Raw genomic sequence first — 18,441 nt, 5'->3', positions numbered from 1 at the left:
GGGAAAAGGAGGTGGAGGGAGGACTGTGGGTTCCTTGGTGTTCTCTGAGCTTGTTTCATTATAGACGGTTCATGACCCAACTAAGTAACTTCATCAATGCTAGAAGGGAGTTGGGTTTATAGGGAGGAGGAAGAAGAGGAGGAGGAAGACGACTGTGGGTTCCTTGGTCCTCTCTGAGGAAGATGATGATGGGGTCCTTGTGGCTCTGAGTGTGCTTGTTTTCTTGCAGACGTTTTATGACCCAGCTAGGTAACATCATCAGTGCTAGAAGGGAATGCGGTTTACAGGGAGGAGGAGGAGGGAATGGAAGAGGACGACGACGACTGTGGAGTTCTTGGTGTTCTGAGTTTGCTTGTTTTTCTGCAAGAAAACAAGCAAGCTCAGAGAGAACCAAGGACCCCACAGTCCTCCTCCTCCCTGTAAACTAAACTCTCTTCTAGCACTGATGATGTTATCTAGTTGGGTCGTGAAACATCTGGCAGAAAACAAGGAAGCTTAAAGAGCATCCAGGACTCCCCCTTGGCAACCCTGAACTGCAAATCTTCTCTTGACTGGTACTTTCTGGCCCGCCTGTGCCATCAGGAAGCATACTTTATTTATTTCCTTGATTTATAGACTTAACTTTGCTCTCCGTGCCTACAACAGCTTGTGTTTTGAGCGGTTGCATTGGCTGGGTCCATTTCTTCCCCCTTTCGAGGGTCACGGCACGTTGCCATCCCAACCCTTGGCACAGGGTGCAAGAGTGAGGCTGGAGAGGCAGCTTAGAAACGGCCCCCACCTCGCCTCTGCCTGCAAAGACTTGTCAATCAGGAAGACGAACGGCTAGAAGGGAGTTTGGGGGAAATCCTGCCTTTTGTGACAAAAAAACACACACTTCTTAGACAAGATGCTTTCCACAGCAATGGGGACCACAACTCAGCCCAAAATTTATATCGTTGAGCGAGACGTTCCTTAAGAGAATTTTGTCCCATTTTACAACCTTGCTGGCCACGGTCGTTAAGTGGATCATCACAGCTGTTAAGTTAGTAACACGCCTGTTAAGTGAATCCGGGTTCTCCATTGGACTTTGCTTGCCCGTAAGTTGCAAAAGGGGATCACAAGACCCCAGGGGGGAATGACACTACCACCGTCATAAATATGAGTCCTGGGGGACACGACCACCGTCATAAATATGAGTCAGTTGCCAAAGCGTCTGAACTTTCATCACACGACCACAGGGAGGCTGCGAAGGTCCTAAGTGTTGAAAACACTCGTCAGTCGCTTTTTCCAGCGCCGTTGTCAATTTGAAGGGTCACTAAACTGTTGCAAATTGACAGCTACCTGTAGTAGCTTCATCGGAATGCTTTTTAACTCAGAAGAGACGTCTCAACGCAGCTCCAAGGCAGCCCGTTTACATCAGCAGCAAAATACGATTTAGCCGCTGTGCAATCCAGGCATTCCACTGCAACTTGTTGTCGGTCTGCCGGCCGATTGTCAAGGAGAGACAACTTCTCCTCCTCCGCCTTTCGTGGTGCCACAAAGGCTGGCACCTTCTCTCGAGTGAGGAGGTTTGGCTTCCTAAGCAGATTCTCCTCTGGAGGAGGAAATTGGTCTTTCTCGAGGTTTGCGCAAAAGAGACACGGAGGAGATCTCGGACAGAGGTCAGGCGCCTGAGCGTGTTGTTGACGAGTGGCAATTCTTCCCTAGCATGGAGAGGCTGGAGAAACACAAGCACGGTCTGTTGAAATAATTCTTTAAAAAAACAAACTCATATTATGGCAATATACTCACATATATTCCGCTTTACAACCCATTCCCATTTTACAACCTTGCTTGCCACGGCTGCTTCCCAGCCCTCCCCAAGTGGTTTACAGAGTCAGCCTCTTGGTCCCCCCAACAATCTGGGTCCTCATTTTACCCAGCTTGGAAGGATGGAAGGCTGAGTCAATCTTGAGCTGGTCAGCATCGAACTCCTGACTGTGGGCTGACAGCATACAATACTGCATTCTAACCATGGAATGAATGAATGAATGAATGAATGAAGGAAGGAAGGAAGGAAGGAAGGAGAAAAGGTAAAGCAATAGCACTTTTATTTTGCTTCACTGTGTTTTCCAGCCCTCTCTAAGCTGTTGATACAATCAGCCTCTTGCCCCCAATAATCTGGGTCCTCATTTTACCTACCTTGGAAAGTTGGAAAGCTGAATCAAAATTGAGTCAGGCAGGATTGAACTGCTAGCAGTGAGCTGAATTAGCTTGCAATACTGCATTCTAATGAAGGAAGGAAGGAAGGAAGGAAGGAAGGAAGGAAGGAAGGAAGGAAGGAAGGAAGGAGAAAAGGAAGAGCTATAGCAATTGCACTTAGGCTTATATACTCCTTCATAGTATTTTACAGCCCTTCTCGGAAGGATGGAAGGCTGTGTCAACCTTGAGACGGTCAGGATCGAACTGCTGGCAATGGGCAGTGATTTAGCCTGCAATACTGCGTACTAGCCACAGTGCCACCGTGGCAGAATAGAATGGAAAGGGATGGAAAAGGATGGGATGGGATAGAATGGAATGGAATAGGAAGCGACCTTGGAGGTCTTCTAGTCCAACCCCCTGCTTAAGCAGGAAAGACAGACAGACAGACAGACAAGGATAGCCATAGCAATAGCACTTGGACTTATATACCGCTTCACGGTGCTTTTGCAGCCCTCTCTAAGCGGTTTACATAGTCGGCATCTTGACCCCCAACAATTTGGGTCCTCATTTGATCCCCCCCAGAAGGATGGAAGGCTGAGTCAACCTTGAGCCTGGTGAGAATCGAACTGCTGGCAGTGGGCAGAGTCAGCCTGCAATGCTTCATTCTAACCACTGTGCCACCACACCCCTTTATGTACAGGGAGTCCTCAACATATGTCCACAATGGAGGTCCAAATTTCTGTTGCTAAGCGAGGAAGTTATTAAGTGAATTGTGCCCCATTTTACGACCTTTCTCATCATAGTTGTTAAGTGAAATCCCCGTAGCTGTTAAATTAGTAGTAACAGGATTGTTCAGTGAATCCAATTTCACTTAACAACCAGGAAACTAACTTAACAACCGCAAGTGATTTGCTTAACAAATGTGGCTATAAAGGCTGTAAACTGTAGCAAACTTCACTGAACAAATGTCTCACTTAGCGACAGAAATATTGGGTTCCATTGTGGTCATAAATTGAAGACTATCTGTACCAATTCAAAAGAATGATAAAAAAGAATAAGCCAGAAAATTGCTTAGTGTTGTTCTCTTTGATAGATATGGAGCACAAAACATATTTAAGGGATACGATATAGAAATCTTTAATTTATTCATAGAAATCTTTAATTTATTCCAAAGCTCTGACTGGGTTTTTAAACCATCCTCTTATTGGAGAATACCATAATTTAGGCCACCTTAATTCAAGTACAATATGTACTTCACCTTAAAATGTATTTATTCAGTATAAAGATTAGGCCATTAGTGCTTCGACTCTGATTAGCAGCTCATTTGGATTATTCTGAATTAATCGTCCACGCTGAAGAAGTCAGTCCAGTCAACAAAAATTCCTTTTACTAGGAACTGGAAAGCATGGTGGAGGCGAAAATCTGCTGCAAAATTTGTGGGATTTCCTTGGTATCCATGGCGATAAAAGATCGACCAGCCGGTAACGTCCTTTGCAACCTAAAGATCGGAAGAGGAGAAAGATAAAATTTACCGCTGTGGGTTTTCATCACTTTTAATTAAACCAAGAATTTTTCAGTAAAAATTAATCGCTCAAGAAATTTAAAAACCCCAAAACGCTTATACAGACAGACGCATCGTCATTTGGAGCACAACACACCAGATATCACAGTTGTCGAAAACTAGAACGTACAATGTATTGATATCGCGGTACCAGAGTCGAAGAAAAAGAACTGGGGGGAAAAAAATCACGAAATATCGCGACCCGGCCATCGAAACTACACGGCTATGGATATGAAGCATGTCACAGTGATACCCATTGTCATCGGGGCACTTGGCACCATGTCCAAGAATTTCACAAGATACATCCACAAATTGCAGCTTCCTGCAATAACACCAGCGGAACTGCAAAAAACTGGGCTATTCGGAACATCTTATATCTTAAGAAGATGATTGATACCCAGGATGCTGGCAGCAACCTGTATTAACCATTAGCACCAGTCAGTGGTATTTGTGATGCATTTTTGAATGTTCAGTTGACTAAGTTTCATGTTAATGAATAAAATATAATAATAATAATAATAATAATAATAATAATAATAATAATAATAATAATAATAATAACAATGTTATTATTAATTATAAAAATAATATTTGTGATACATTTTTGAATGTTCAGTTAACTGAGTTTCATATTTAATGAATAAAAGTTAATAATAAGAGCATTAACAACAACAATAATAACAACAGTAATAAAAAACAACTTTTGAATCATAACATGAAGAGGTCAGAAGATTGAATTGAGAACAAGCCTTGGGGTAAAATATTTTCTAGAGATTTGTGTTCCTATCGCGAGTTGTTAGTAGAACCGAAACCACAATTCCCAACGATTTTCTTTAATGCAAACGCATCTATTAAGAAATGGAGCTTGTTATGTTTTGTGCGATGTGGTTAGAACTAAACGATGAGAAATGATTTTAAGATCTTTTTGCTGGTTTGCAAAATGACATCAGCCGTTCTCAGGCGTGGGAGCGGTTTTTTTTTTTTTTTAGGGTAGTAGAGAATATGTTCCAATTATTTGACTTTCTTTACTCTAACCACTCCTGAGCTGAGCAGGCTTTCGTGGGTTCACAAATTTGAGCTTGGCTCCAGATAGTTAATCATTATTTGAAACTGAACCGGACTCTTCCTTACATCATCTGAATTTTCTTATGATTCATGCTCAAAGAAGCAATTTTGTCTTCAAAGCAGTGCTACAATTTTTTTTTTCTGGGATCATTATCCTTTTTCTAAACGAGCATCCCAAAATGCTTCTCTCCTCCCACTTAGAATCGTAGGGCTGGAAGGGACCCTGGAGGTCTTCCAGTCCAACCCCCTGCTCAAGCAAGAGACTCTACACCAGGGTTTCTCAACTTGAAGATGTCTGGATTTCAACAGCATTACATTATGGGGGCGCGTGTGCTTTCGGCAGACGGTGACAAAAAGCTTAGCCCTCACTGCTCTACACCATTCCAGATAAATGTCTGCCTAGTCTCTTCTTCAAAACCTCCAATGATGGAGCGCCCACAATTTCTGGTGGCAAGCAGTTCCACTGGTTAATTATCCTCACTGTTAGGAAGTTTCTCCTTAACTCCAGGTTGCTTCTCTCTTTGATTATTCCCCCCCCCCCAATTGCTTCATCTCCTGCCTTCGGGTGCTTTGGAGAATAATTTGACCCCCCTCTTTTTTGTGGCAGCCCCTCAAATACTGGAAGACTGCTCTCCTGTCTCCCCTGGTCCTTCTTTTCTCTAGACCGGCCAAACCCAAATCCTGCAAGTGTTCTTCATATATTTTAGTCATTTTAAGCCTCTTGGTCACTTGGGAGGCTGCTCTCATGTCACCTCTTATCCTTCTCTTCATTAGGACAGACACGCCTAGTTTTTCCCACCTGTATACCTGGGAAAAGAACAAGACACAGGGATCACCCCTACCCATCCTATTCTACAAAGGTATTCTGCCCTAGGCTTCCCCAGCAGCATGAAGCCAAGTCCTTGTCCCAATAACCCCCTTTTATTTAATTGACAGTGAATTCCTCTCCAGCAAAGTCTTTCCTCTCCCACAGTCTTTCAAGATAATTCACAATTTCCGACCTTGATCAGGCTTGGAGAGTGGCCAGGCCAAGATCTTTCAGATGCCCCAATACTTGGCAAGAGTGCAGGAATGAACTCATTGTCTCCTGCAAACTCCACTCCCCTTGCGTTCCTCTATTATTCCCTATGGGAGGGGACATACACCGTCCACCTGTGGCCTTACTCCCAAGTCAATCCCTGTTCTTTTGCTGTTCCCTTCGCCTGGCTACTCTGCGCTTGTGCACACTGGGAACAGGCTCAGCTGTTCGTCTGCCCCATTGATGTCTGACTCTGAAGGCAGCTGATAACTGGCATACGGCTCTGGCCCCCTCTCTGCCTCCGACGCAGAGCCCTCGTCAGAGCCTTCCCCAGACTCCAGGACTGGCCCATGTTCCTCCCCAACCTCCTCACTCTCCGAATCTGCTGCCAGATGCGCTGGCCACTGGCGGGCCACAACATTGGCTCTCAGGAATGGGATCTTGAAGATTTGCCTCAAAATCCCACCAACCACCTGTAGTTTCCTCCCGAGCTTTGGGGGTCTTCCACATACCTGTCAGCTTGGTCCCCCAAGGACCCAATGAATATGGCAAAAGCGTTGACTTTGGGGTCGATCGTCAAGGCCTGTGCAAATCTTGCGGGTGGGATGCCATACCGCTCCAGGTTGGCGTCGCTTAAGACGATGACGAAATATTCGTCGGCGTCGTCTTTGGCGATCTCCCGAACGGCGTGCTCGGTCCCTTCCAGGGTGTGGTCTCCGCTCATGCAGAACTGAGCATGGGCATGCATGACCTGGCGTAAATGAGAATCCCCCAAAAAAGATAGTAATAATTCTGGTTGTATAAACAGAGGCATAGAATTAAAAACCACATGAAGCATCAGTACCCTAGTAAGGCCACACCTGGAATACTGCAACCAATTTTGGTCACCGTACTGCAAAAAAGGTGTTGAGACTTTGGAAAAAGTTCAGAGAAGAGCAGCAATGAGGATTAGGGGACTGGAGACTAAAACATATGAAGAACGGTTGCAGGAACTGGGTATGTCTAGTTTAATGAAAAGAAGGACTAGGGGAGACATGATAGCAGTCTTCCGATATCTCAGGGGTTGCCACAAAGAAGAGGGAGTCAAGCTATTCTCCAAGGCACCTGAGGGCAGGACAAGAAGCAATGGGTGGAAACTAATCAAGGAGAGAAGCAACCTAGAGTTAAGTTCCTGACAGTGAGGTCAGTGGATCTCAGTGGAACCGGTGGAAAAGCTTGCCACAAGAAATCATGGGCGCTCCATCACTGGAGGTTTTTAAGAAGAGACTAGACAATCACTTGACTGAAATGGTATAAGATTCTCCTGCTTGAACAGGGGGCTGGACTGGAAGACCTCAAAGGTCCCTTCCAGCTCTTTTCTCTTCCCTTCTCCTTTCCCATCCTCTCCTCTCTTCCACTTCACTCCACTCCATTCTTCATTTCAATATTCTATACTATTCTCATTCCATTCCATTATTATTTCATTCCATTCTTATTCCATTCTATTCTATTTGCAAAGGAATACCCCTGTGACCGGACACCCTTCAAATCCAAGCCTGTAGTTGATGTGCAAGGCAGGTAGTTCTCGTCTTACAATTGCTCATTTAGTCACCGTTGGAAGTTACACCGATCCTGGAAAAAGGTCTCCTTTTGCGTCGGAAGGTCTCCTTTTGCGAACTTCCGACGAGCAAAGCCAATGGGGGAAGCCAGATTCACTCAACGTCCGGGTGTTACTAACTTAAGAAGTGCAGTGATTCACTTAACAACTGTGGCAACCGAAGGTCGTAAAATGGAGAAAGACTCACTTAACAAATGTCTCACTTAGCAACATAAATTTTGGGCTCCATTGCGGTCGTAAGACGAGGACTACCTGTACCCAGCAGAGATAAAATTCTCCCCTCTTCAGAGATTGTTACCGAGCTGTGTGAAAATCTGCTCAGGGTTTTAAGGCATTCATATTTATTTATGCTCGTGACGGAGCTTAATCCAGGTATTAAGGTGACATTAGCTGCTCAAGGCTGCTCTACGGGGAATTAGGTCAAGGTAAGAAGCCGAGAAGGAAAGCAGGATGGGGACATGCCTATTTTGGCCTTCGTGGGAAAAAGAAAAACCGGTTGGCTAATTGACTTCCGCAGATAAGAACCACACAATCTTAGCCCAAAGGGGATTTTCTTGAAAAGGCACGGGGGCATTTTCTCCTTTGAAAACCTTTCACTTCTCAGCCAAGAAGCTTCTTCAGGACTACTTCAGCTCCTTGGATGGGAAGCAAAAGGTTTTCAAAGGAAAAATCAAGAGTTGTCTTTTGAAAAAAAGAACAGAAGGATAAGAGTAGAATAGAGTAGAAACTGGAATAGAATAGAATAAGAAATAATGGAATGGAATAGAATAGAAATTAGAATAGAATAGAATAGAATAAAAATTAATGGAGCGGAGCGGAATATAATAAAATTAGAAAGAATGGAATGGAATAGAATATAAACAGAATAGAATAGAATAGAAATTGGAATAGAATGTAGAATAGAATAAACAAATAGAACAACAGAGTTTGAAGGTCTTCTAGTCCATCCCCCTGCTTAGGCAGAAAACCCTATACCATGGGCCTATACCATTTCTGACAAATAGTTGTCTACTCTCTTCTTAAAATCCCCCAGTATTGGAGCACCCATAACTTCTGGAGGCAAGTTGTCCCACTGATTAATTGTTCTGTTAGGAAATTTCTCCTCAGTTCTAAGTTGCTTCTCTCCTTGATTAGTTTCCACCCATTGCTTCTTGTTCTACCCTCAGGTGCTTTGGAGAAGAGCTTGACTCCCTCCTCTTTGGGGCAACCCCTGAGATATTGGAACAATGCTATCATGTCTCCCCTGGTCCTTCTTTTCATTAGACTAAACATGCTCAGTTCCAGCAACCGTTCTTCTCTCTCCTGGAATACGAAGAATTGGAAACCTGTTGCGCTAGACTTAAAACATTTCATGAAATTAAGAACGTTACCTTCAGAATCTCTAGTCTTTGCTTATTGTCCTTTGGCACTTTGTCGTTGGGAACCAGGGCAATGTTGAATCCGTCTCCCGAGTGGCCGAGAATGTTGTACTGCATGGAAAAAGATTTGAGCAAAGATATGGAACCGACATCTTCAAGCCATGAAATCCATCATTGTAATGAAAAGATCCAAACTTTTGCAGCCTTGTTTTCGCTCTCTATTCCCCAATACCCTTGATTCTTGTGATGGGAAATCTCTTTGCTAATATGCCGAATTACATACTGGTCAATTCTCGACTTACAACGTTCATTTAGTGACCGAGGTTACAATGGCACTGGAACAAAATTGTTGTGGCCCACCAGCGGATCTGGCAGCAGAGTCAAACATTGAGGAGGTTGGGGAGGGACATGGGCCAGTCCTGGAGTCTGGGGAAGGTTCTGATGAGGGCTCTGCATTGGAGGCAGAGAGGGGGCCAGGGCCGTCTGACAGTTATCAGCTGCCTTTTGAGTCAGAGATCAGTGGAGCAGAAGAACAGCTGGAGCCTGTTCCCAGTGTGTGCATGCACAGAGCTGCCAGGAGAAGGGAACAGCTAAGGAACAAGGGCCAACTTGGGAGTAAAGGCACAGGTGGACAGTGAATGGCCCCTCCCATAGGGAATAAAAGAACAGCGAAAGGGGAGGGGAGTTTGCAGGAGACCATTAGTTCAATTCATTAGGGTGAAGGTCTGTTCCTGACTTCTTGCCAAGTAATTGCTGCTACAGCTTGGCGTTTGGAAGATATCGGCCTGGCCGCTCTCCAAGCCTGATAAAGGTCTCTAGATGTGAAATCTCTTGAAAGATTGTTGGCCCGGACTTTGCTGGAGAGGAATTCCCTTTAACCTAAATAAAAGAGGTTTTATCTGGATGAGGAGTTGGCTTCATGATTTTGAGCAGCCTAGGTCAGAACAAAAGTGACTTAAGACCATTTTTCACCCTTACGACTGTAGCCGCATTCCCCCAGTCTCATGATCAAAATTCAGAGGCTTAGCAATTGACTTTTGACAGTTGCAGAGTCCTCTGTGTGTGTGTGTGTGTGTGTGTGTGCCATGTGATCCCACTTTTATGATCTTCTGAACAAGCAAAGTCAACAGGGAAGCCAGATTCACTTAACGACCGAGTTGCTTATTTAATGACTTCCTAAATGATTCGCTTAACAAATGTGGCAAGAAAAGTCGTAAAGTGGGAAAAACGCAGTGAACAATGGTCTCGATTAGCAACAGAAATGTTGGGCTCGCTCAATTGCGGTCGTAAGTCAAGGACCACCTATATTCAAATTTAATACTTAAGACACTAGTCTGCTCATCAAATATCGGATCAATTTTGAGAATTTGTGAGATTCGGGACGAAGGAGGCCAACTCTTTTCTCCTAAGCAACTTATGGACCCACGACTGGTTCGGAGCTGTTTCCCTCTGAGAGTCACCTTAAATTTCTGCTCGTAGTTCTCAAAGGCTTCCATAACCATGCAAACAGCTTCCATGGATCGCTCCAGCCGTCGGTCGACACCGTTGAAGCGGTACATGCTGCCGGAGACATCTACCACCATAGAGAGCCGCTTACATTTCTGCTGTGGACTTCCCAGCTTTAGAGGAATAGAGGAAATAGATGATAAAATTAAGTCAGACATCAGTGAGGCAGAAGAACAGCTGGAGCCTGTTCCCAGTGTGCGCATGCGCAGAGTTGCCAGACGAAGGGAACAGCTAAAGAACAGGGATCGACTTGGGAGTAAGGCCACATATAGATGATGAATGGCCCCTCCCAGAGGAAATAAAAGAGGAGCAAAAGGGGAGTGTTGTTTGCAGGAGACAATTACTTCGCGTAATTGGTTCGTGACTCTCCAAGGCTCCTTGCCAAGTTTTGCAGATAATCGTCCTGTCAGCTCTCCAAGCCAGAGAAGGTCTGTGACCGTATATCCTCCTTTGAAAGACTTTGCTTAATGTGAAGGAGCAGAATTCACAGGAAATTAATAAAAGGGGTTTTTGTGGGGACCAGGAGTTGGCTTCAGGCTCTTGGGAAGCCTCAGTCAGAACACCAGGGGAGACTTGAGAAGATGCTAATTTTCTCTGGGATGTGACTTTCTTCAGTGAAATTACACACACAAACTAGAAAAATAATTGGCCGACAAGCTTGTTCATAACATTTAACTTACCTGTGGGTCAAGTTCTCCACGCCGCTTGTAGATGGATTTTTCCCCGGTCAGACTATCGATGATCTTGGCATCATCCAATTCTCCAACTGCTTGATGTCTTAACCACTGCCTTTCTTTCCCTTTGGCCTACAGAAGAATAAAATATAAGAATCACCTTCTTTAAGCCTACATTCTATGTTACTTTTTTTTTTTTTTGTGGTGCATTTTCATTTTGAACGGGCCAATGGAACTTGTCTTCCAACTTCTACAATCAGCCTTGGCGCAAGTTCTCGAAACGAACGCTTGAACAGACAAGTCTGTCTATCAAAGGAAGGACAATATTTGTCTACGTTGACGAAATACATTCTTTTTCAGTCTACAGAGATGCCTGGGAACCTCAACCGTGAAAGGCTAGAATTTAATCAAAGACTTATTTTTGACAACTGGTGTAATTCCAGCATGCTGACAGACAGAGTTTAACGAATCAATAAATTCCACTTGAACAAACAAGAGACTTAAGTGAAGCAAATTCACAAGGAGGAACGTATATGGAACGGGAGCATGGAACAATCCATGTAACGTGCACAGTTTTGAGCCTTCAAACCCCTGGTGATTTCTGGCTGAAAGACAGATGAAGGGAAGCAAATAATTTATAGGAGGCAAAGGCATTTCAGGTTCACCCAAAAGTACATTGAATTGCCCTCCATTATGACAATGGTGAAAAAGAAATGGGAATTACTATTCAGTCTTTCACACTCTGTGTGTGTGTGTATGTGTGTGCATCTATAGCTATATATATGTTATATATATATGTGTGTGTGTGTGTGTGTATGTATGTTTGTATGTAGCTAGGTCTTGGCGTATTCGGGTCTTTTCCCGTGTAAGACTGAGAGTATTTTGGTGACGTCTCAGCGAGGTCCCACTTGCCATCTTCAGGCTGGTGCCTTCGGCCTCGTGCCTGTGCGAGCATATATACACCTATACCTGTCTAGTTGTTTATCATCTAGCTATCTATCTCATTTATCATCAATCAATCAATCTATGTCATCTATCATCAATCAATCTATCATGTATGTATGTAGGTATGTATGTATATCATCTATTTGTCTATCTATCTATCTCATCTATCATCTATCCATCCCCCTATCTTATCTATCTATCTATCTATCTATCTATCTATCTATCTATCTATCTATCTATCTATCTATCTATCTATCTATCTATCTATCTATCATCTATCCATCCCCCCTATCTTATCTATCTATCTATCTGTCTGTCTGTCTGTCTGTCTATCTATCTATCTATCATCTATCTATCTATCATCTATCAATCATCTATTTATCTATCTATCATCTATCTATCTATCTATCTATCTATCTATCTATCTATCTATCTATCTATCTATCTATCATCTATCTATCTATCTATCTATCTATCATCTACCTACCTACCTACCTACCTACCTACCTACCTACCTACCTACCTACCTACCTATTTATCTCATTTTATATATAAATCACATTTTGCCATGTAACAAATCAGCTGTGCAATTAAATAGTAAACTTTTGGAACTTCATTTGCAGGAAGTATTGGTGTTGAAAACCAAAACTAGAGGAATACCCCAGGGAAGTGCTCTTCTTTCCATGTGCTACTAAGGTGATGAATGAAGTTCTCTTCACAAGGAACCCAAAAATCCAGTGAGCTTCTGCTTCAGGGGTCTCTACAGAAAATATTGCACATAAAAAAGGATGTGGTACTAATTTTCAGTTTTCTTAACGCTCTCCCATGGACCTCTCCTTCTATTTATTTGTGGGCGTATTGTGGTCAGCCACTAAGTCATGTCCGACTCTTCCTGACCCCCATGGACCACAGCAGGTCAGGTCCTCCTATGCTCAACAATCTCCTGGAGTTTGCCCATTGTGTTGGATGTGTTGATGACACCATCTAATGATCTCCTCCTCTGCTGTTGTCTTCTTAGGCTTTCATCTGTCTCATCTTCAGGGCCTTCTCCAAGGAGTTCTCTCTCCTCATTTGGTGGCCAGTGGAGGACAGGTCTCTTGTCTTCCATTGTCTCCTGGAGTTTGCTCATTGCACTGATGACACCATCTAACCATCTCATCCTCTGCCATCCCCTTAACCTTTGGCCTTCCATCCTTCCCAACATTAGGGTCTCCTCCAAGGAGTCCTCTTTTCTCTTGTCCGCCGTTGTCTCCTATAGTTTGCCCACAATGAATCTATTGGAAAGCCAGCAGGACACGCCGTCCATGTTTCATTCTTCTCTATGGTTTTAGAATAACAGAGTTAGAAGGGACCTTGGAGATCTTCTAGTCCAACCCCCTGCCTAGGCCGGAAACCCTATACCATTTCAGACAAATAGCTTTCCAACATCTTCTCAAAGACTTCCAGTGTTGGGGCATTCGCAACTTCTGGAGGCAAGCTGTTCTACTGATTAATTGTTCTAACTGTCAGGAAGTTTCTCCTCAGTTCTAAGTTGCTTCTCTCCTTCATTAGTTTCCACCCATTGCTTATTTTTCTACCCTCAGGTGCCTTGGAGAATAGCTTGACTCCCTCTTTTTTGGGGCAACCCCTGAAATATTGGAAGACTGCTATCATGTCTCCCCTAGTCCTTCTGTTCATTAAACTAGACATACCCAGTTCCTGCAACCGTTCTTCATATGTTTTAGCCCTCATATGTTCTGCACTCTTTTTAGAGTCTCCACATCTTTTCTACATTGTGGTGACCAAAACTGAATACAAATATTCCAAGTGTGGCCTTGCCAAGGCCTTATAAAGTGGTATTAACACTTCACGTGATCTTGATTCTCTCCCTCTGTTGATGCAGCCTAGAACTGTGTTGGCTTTTTTGGCAGCTGCTGCACACGGTTGGCTCCTATTTAAATGGTTGTCCACTAGGACTCCAAGATCCCTCTCACAGTTACTACTACTGAGCAAGGTACCACCTATACCGTACCTGTGCATTTTGTTTTTCTTGCCTAAATGTAGAACCTTACTCTTTTCTCCGAAGACCCTTGAAAACCTGGGAACTTCTGCAAGATGAAGCAACACAGCAGATGCAACACTGTCTCCGGATGGATAGGGAAGAGCTAGGGATCCCTCACTCTCCTTCCCCCAGCCCAGACATCAAATAAACAATGGTTTAGGTCAGAAGCTAGCCTCTTCCTTGTCTTCGCGTTCCAGGCGGCTCTCTTCCTAGGAAGACAATGCAACCTCAGGAAGCCATTTTCCCCTTGAACCCTAAACAACCCTTTGTTAGTCCGGAGGAAGGACGGATGTACGTCCTTTGCTGATAAGGCTGTGAAGGTTGGGGGTGGGCTCAGAACAGACAAAGGTCCGGATGTAGCAGACTCGTCTTGGCCAACGGTCAAGTTCAATGAAGTCTCCAGTTGGAGGGCTGGCTCGTTTAAGGGAGAGAAAGGCTAAGGGGTGAGACAATAGCAGCCTTCCGACATTGGAGGGGCTGCCAGCAAGAAGAGGGGAGGGGGGTCCACTGTGCAGTTGAGAGGAAGGGGTTGCGAAAATTAAGGACTCCGAGTGTTTTACTCAGAGACTAAAGTGGAGCAGGTGAGAAGTTCCTGGAATTGAGAAAAAAGATGTGGAGACTCTAGAAAGAGTGCAGAGAAGAGCAACAAAGAGGATTAGGGGACTGGAGGCTAAAACATATGAAGAACAGTTGCAGGAACTGGGTATGTCTAGTTTAATAGAAAGAAGGACTAGGGGAGACATGATAACAGTCTTCCAAGATCTCAGGGGTTGCCACAAAGAAGAGGGAGTCGAACTATTCTCCAAGGCACCTGAGGGTAGAACAAGAAGCAATGGGTGGAAACTAATCAAGGAGAGAAGCAACTTAGAACTGAGAAGAAACTTCCTGACAGTAAGAACACTTAATCAGTGGAACAGAATTTGCCTCCAGAAGCTGTGAATGCTCCAACACTAAGAAGAGACTGGACATCCACTTGTCTGAAATTGCTTGAGCAGGGGTTTGGACTAGAAGACCTCCAAGGTCCCTTCCAACTCTGTTACACTTACAACCATAACTGAGGACCCAAAATACATGTTTCTAAGTGTTAAGTGTCTTTCGTCTCATTCTACGACTTTTCTCGTCTCCTCCTCACTTCTAGCACCGATGATGTTACCTAGCTGGGTAATAAAACGACTACAAGAAAAAGTTCAGAGAGCATCAAGGTCATCTCCTCCTCTTCCTCTCTGCAAACCTAACTCCCTTTTCGCACTGATGATGTCACCTAATTTGGGTAATGAAAAGAATAGAACAAAATAACAGAGTTGGAAGGGACCTTGGAGGTCTTCTAGTATTCCAGGTAACGCACCCTAATTAGTTAGGAAACTACCTATGGAAAACTTCAAGCGGACGTCCCAAAAAGATTGTCAATTAAACACTCGGACGGATCTCTGCAGATCTCATTCTGGTTTTAATCAAAATTCCTCATGCTGAGGACAAAATGATTTCTTAAAGCTCAGTTAAGGGAAGTTGACTACGCAAAGGCTGGAGGACAGGAAAAGAGGAAAAGCAGGGATCCATTACCAAAATGATTACCTGTAAGTTATCCAGAATAATCCGGAGGGACTGCACTTGCCTCCGAACAGCTCCAGAAAATCGTTCGTATGTCGACGCATCATATTCACTCATCTGGATTTCTTTTAATCTGAAGCAAAACAATGTGGAACTGAATCAAAACTGGTTCTTTTTTATAGAACTATCTAAAGCTAGACAATTTCTTGAATAGAATAGAATAGAATAGAGAATAGAATAAGGAATAGAATAGAACAGAATGTATTGGAATGAAGAATAGAATAGAATAGAATAGAATAAGGAATAGAATAGAATAGAATAGAATAAACTAGAACAGAATATAATCCTTTATTGGCCAAGTTGGATACACAAGGAATTTGTCTTTGGTGCAGATGCTCTCAGGGTACATAAAAGAAAAGATACATTCATCCAAAATCATAAGATACAACACTTAGTGATAGTCATAGATTATTAGTAAGCAATCAAATCACACTAGGAAACAAATAAAATAATATAAATTGAAAGATACAAGCAACATGGTTATAGTCATAAGTGGGAAGAGATAGGTACTAGGAAGGAAGAGAAGACTAATAGTAAATAGATCATAGGAGCATAGATTAGATTAGATAGATAGATGACAGATAGATAGATAGATAGATAGATAGATAGATAGATAGATAGATAGATGATAGATAGATAGATAGATAGATAGATAGATAGATAGATAGATGATAGGTAGGTAGATAGGTAGGGAGAGAGAGGGGGGGAGAGATGGAAGACAGATGAGAGAAGGCATAGATAGATGGATGGATGGATGGATGGATAGATAGATTATACAGACAGACAGACAGACAGACAGACATAAAGGAGGAGGGAGGGAAGGAGGGAGGGAAGGAGGGAGGGAGGGAGGGAAGGAAGGAAGGAAGGAAAAGGAAGGAAGGAAGCCCCTGGAGCACGTGATCAGCATCTGCTCTAAACGAAGGGGATGCAAGCACACACTAAATGCAGGACCACAGATGCTCACCTCTGCTTAAAAGCCTTTTCGCCCATCTCTCTGGCGGCTCTCTTCACCTCTTCAGGGACGGCGTCTTTCTCAGCTTGAGATATCTGGTACACCTGGTGACCGGCGTCCAGTCTATAGGGACCCCCTTTGCCCCCCAAGCCTGCGGTGTCTCTCCCACCTGCAAAAGAATCCCAAAGAACACTTTTGCATCCTTTCCGGGACTGCGGAATTCTGAATAACGGCTAGGTGGCAGCACAACGTTTTCAGTATCTCTTGGTTGCCATCTAGTGGCTGTCTGGATTTAGGTAGCTCAGGTCTGAGAGCCTTAACGTTTTCATAGCAAGGAAATATTATTGCAGACTTGATTCTCAAGAGTCTTCACAATACTCAATTGTACCGAGAGAAGACAGTATTTGCAGCTCAGGGTTGAATTGTGAGGTCCTCGTTGCCCAAGGTATTAATTATCTAGATGGGGAAACCCCACTTCCTTCCGGCACTGAGGGTGTTACCTAGTTGGGTCATGAAACGTCCGCAAGAAAACAATCAATCTCAGAGAGCAACTAGGACCCCACATTCCTCTCTTCCTCCTCCTCCTTACAAACCCCCATCTCATCTAGTACTGATCTTGTTGCCTAGTTGGATAATGAAACGTCTGCAAGAAATTATGGTGAACTACTGCACAGGAGAGAAAGTGTCAGGCCTGCAGCCATCTTTTCTTTTGGATCTTTGTCCTGCCACACTTTCTATTATTCTACTGTGCTTTTTTCTATTGTGGGAAAATGGGAGGGGGGATTGTATGGAGTTAGATGATATGTAGCCATAACAACATTCTTTCTAGAAAGCCAAGGTCATTCTTTGTCTCTGTATCTCTGCACCTGACTGGAACTGAATGGATTGGACTGCCAGCATGGCAGTGGGAGATTGGACCATGGGATGGACTTGTGTGTGTGGGGGGGGGGGGGGGGGCAAGATCTTGAACTTTCAACTAGGTGGGAGAAACCGGGAAGCTTTCAGATTTGGGTTTTCCCAGATGTGCCGACATGGCTCTCTTCATCAATTGGAACTTTGAGGAATGCTTTGACTTGATTTAGTTCTGGATGCTATTTGGAGCCCTGACAGAAAGTTGATTTTGTACCTGTTCCCCCAGCCCAGGTGTTTCCTCCAACATGAGGGGCATTGTCTGGGTCGATCTTCCCATGTTTAGGGGAGCTGACGTCCAAGCCACTTTCTCTCTGGATGGTTATCTATTGAGGGAATACAACACGTGAAGAACATGCGAACGAGAGGAGAATCCACCTTGCCACATTTACGAGAAAAGACGAGGAACACTCTTGACAGAGTATATTATTCCTTGGCCTAAAAGAACTTATTGATCCGATGAAGGAATAAACAGAAAATAATCCCTCACTCTCAGTCCAACTCTCTTACCTCACGGGGTTGTTTGTTTGTTTTAATATTTTATTTTAATACAAACATACCATCTTTCATTAAACAGTGTGTCATCTGGGCACAAATATTTTATGCAATAACAATTAAGCCATATTCATTATTTTATCTACTCTTAAGTTAATACTAATGTGTATCATTCTATTATGACAACCCCCTTCTTAACTTACTTTACTTGAGTAATACAATTTCCCTATTTCACTCCGCTCTCATTTCTAATTTTCATATTTATTCTCTAACCATGGATAAAATAATTCCCATGTACTGTAATAGTCAGGTTCTTCCTTTTCTTTAATTGCAAGTGTTAATCTATTCATTTCTGCACATTCTAATATTTTCTTAATCATTCATGTTGGTTATTGTTGAGGATGATGAATGTATTTATGTATTTATCCATTTAATAATTTTTAATTGTTATTATGTATGATGTTTTGATATGGACTGTACACCGCCCCGAGTCCCTTTTGGGAGAGGGGGCGGTCTAGAAGTGCTAATTAAATTAAATTAAAATTAAAAAAA

The 18,441-nt window shown here is 43.4% G+C and overlaps 1 protein-coding gene across 2 annotated transcripts in view; it reads right to left on the bottom strand.

The window, feature by feature from the left end:
* Positions 1 to 3,272: 3,272 nt before the first annotated feature.
* VWA8 (von Willebrand factor A domain containing 8) overlaps positions 3,273 to 18,441 on the bottom strand; it is a 90,062-nt gene continuing 74,893 nt past the window's right edge. For both annotated transcript variants that reach the window (XM_081947896.1, XM_081947895.1), the window contains exons 38-45: positions 17,612 to 17,720; positions 16,498 to 16,654; positions 15,498 to 15,606; positions 10,946 to 11,071; positions 10,220 to 10,378; positions 8,772 to 8,870; positions 6,317 to 6,555; positions 3,273 to 3,658 (exon numbers count right to left, since the gene is read on the bottom strand). In XM_081947896.1, the coding sequence (XP_081804022.1) occupies positions 3,550 to 3,658; positions 6,317 to 6,555; positions 8,772 to 8,870; positions 10,220 to 10,378; positions 10,946 to 11,071; positions 15,498 to 15,606; positions 16,498 to 16,654; positions 17,612 to 17,720 (1,107 nt within the window). In that variant the 3' untranslated portion in view covers positions 3,273 to 3,549. The remainder of the gene's footprint in view (positions 3,659 to 6,316; positions 6,556 to 8,771; positions 8,871 to 10,219; positions 10,379 to 10,945; positions 11,072 to 15,497; positions 15,607 to 16,497; positions 16,655 to 17,611; positions 17,721 to 18,441) is intronic.

Source organism: Natrix helvetica (assembly GCF_964273705.1).
Source record: "Natrix helvetica genome assembly, chromosome: 3".
Classification (NCBI taxonomy): Eukaryota; Metazoa; Chordata; class Lepidosauria; order Squamata; family Natricidae; genus Natrix; species Natrix helvetica.
This window is presented reverse-complemented; position numbering and strand designations above follow the sequence as displayed.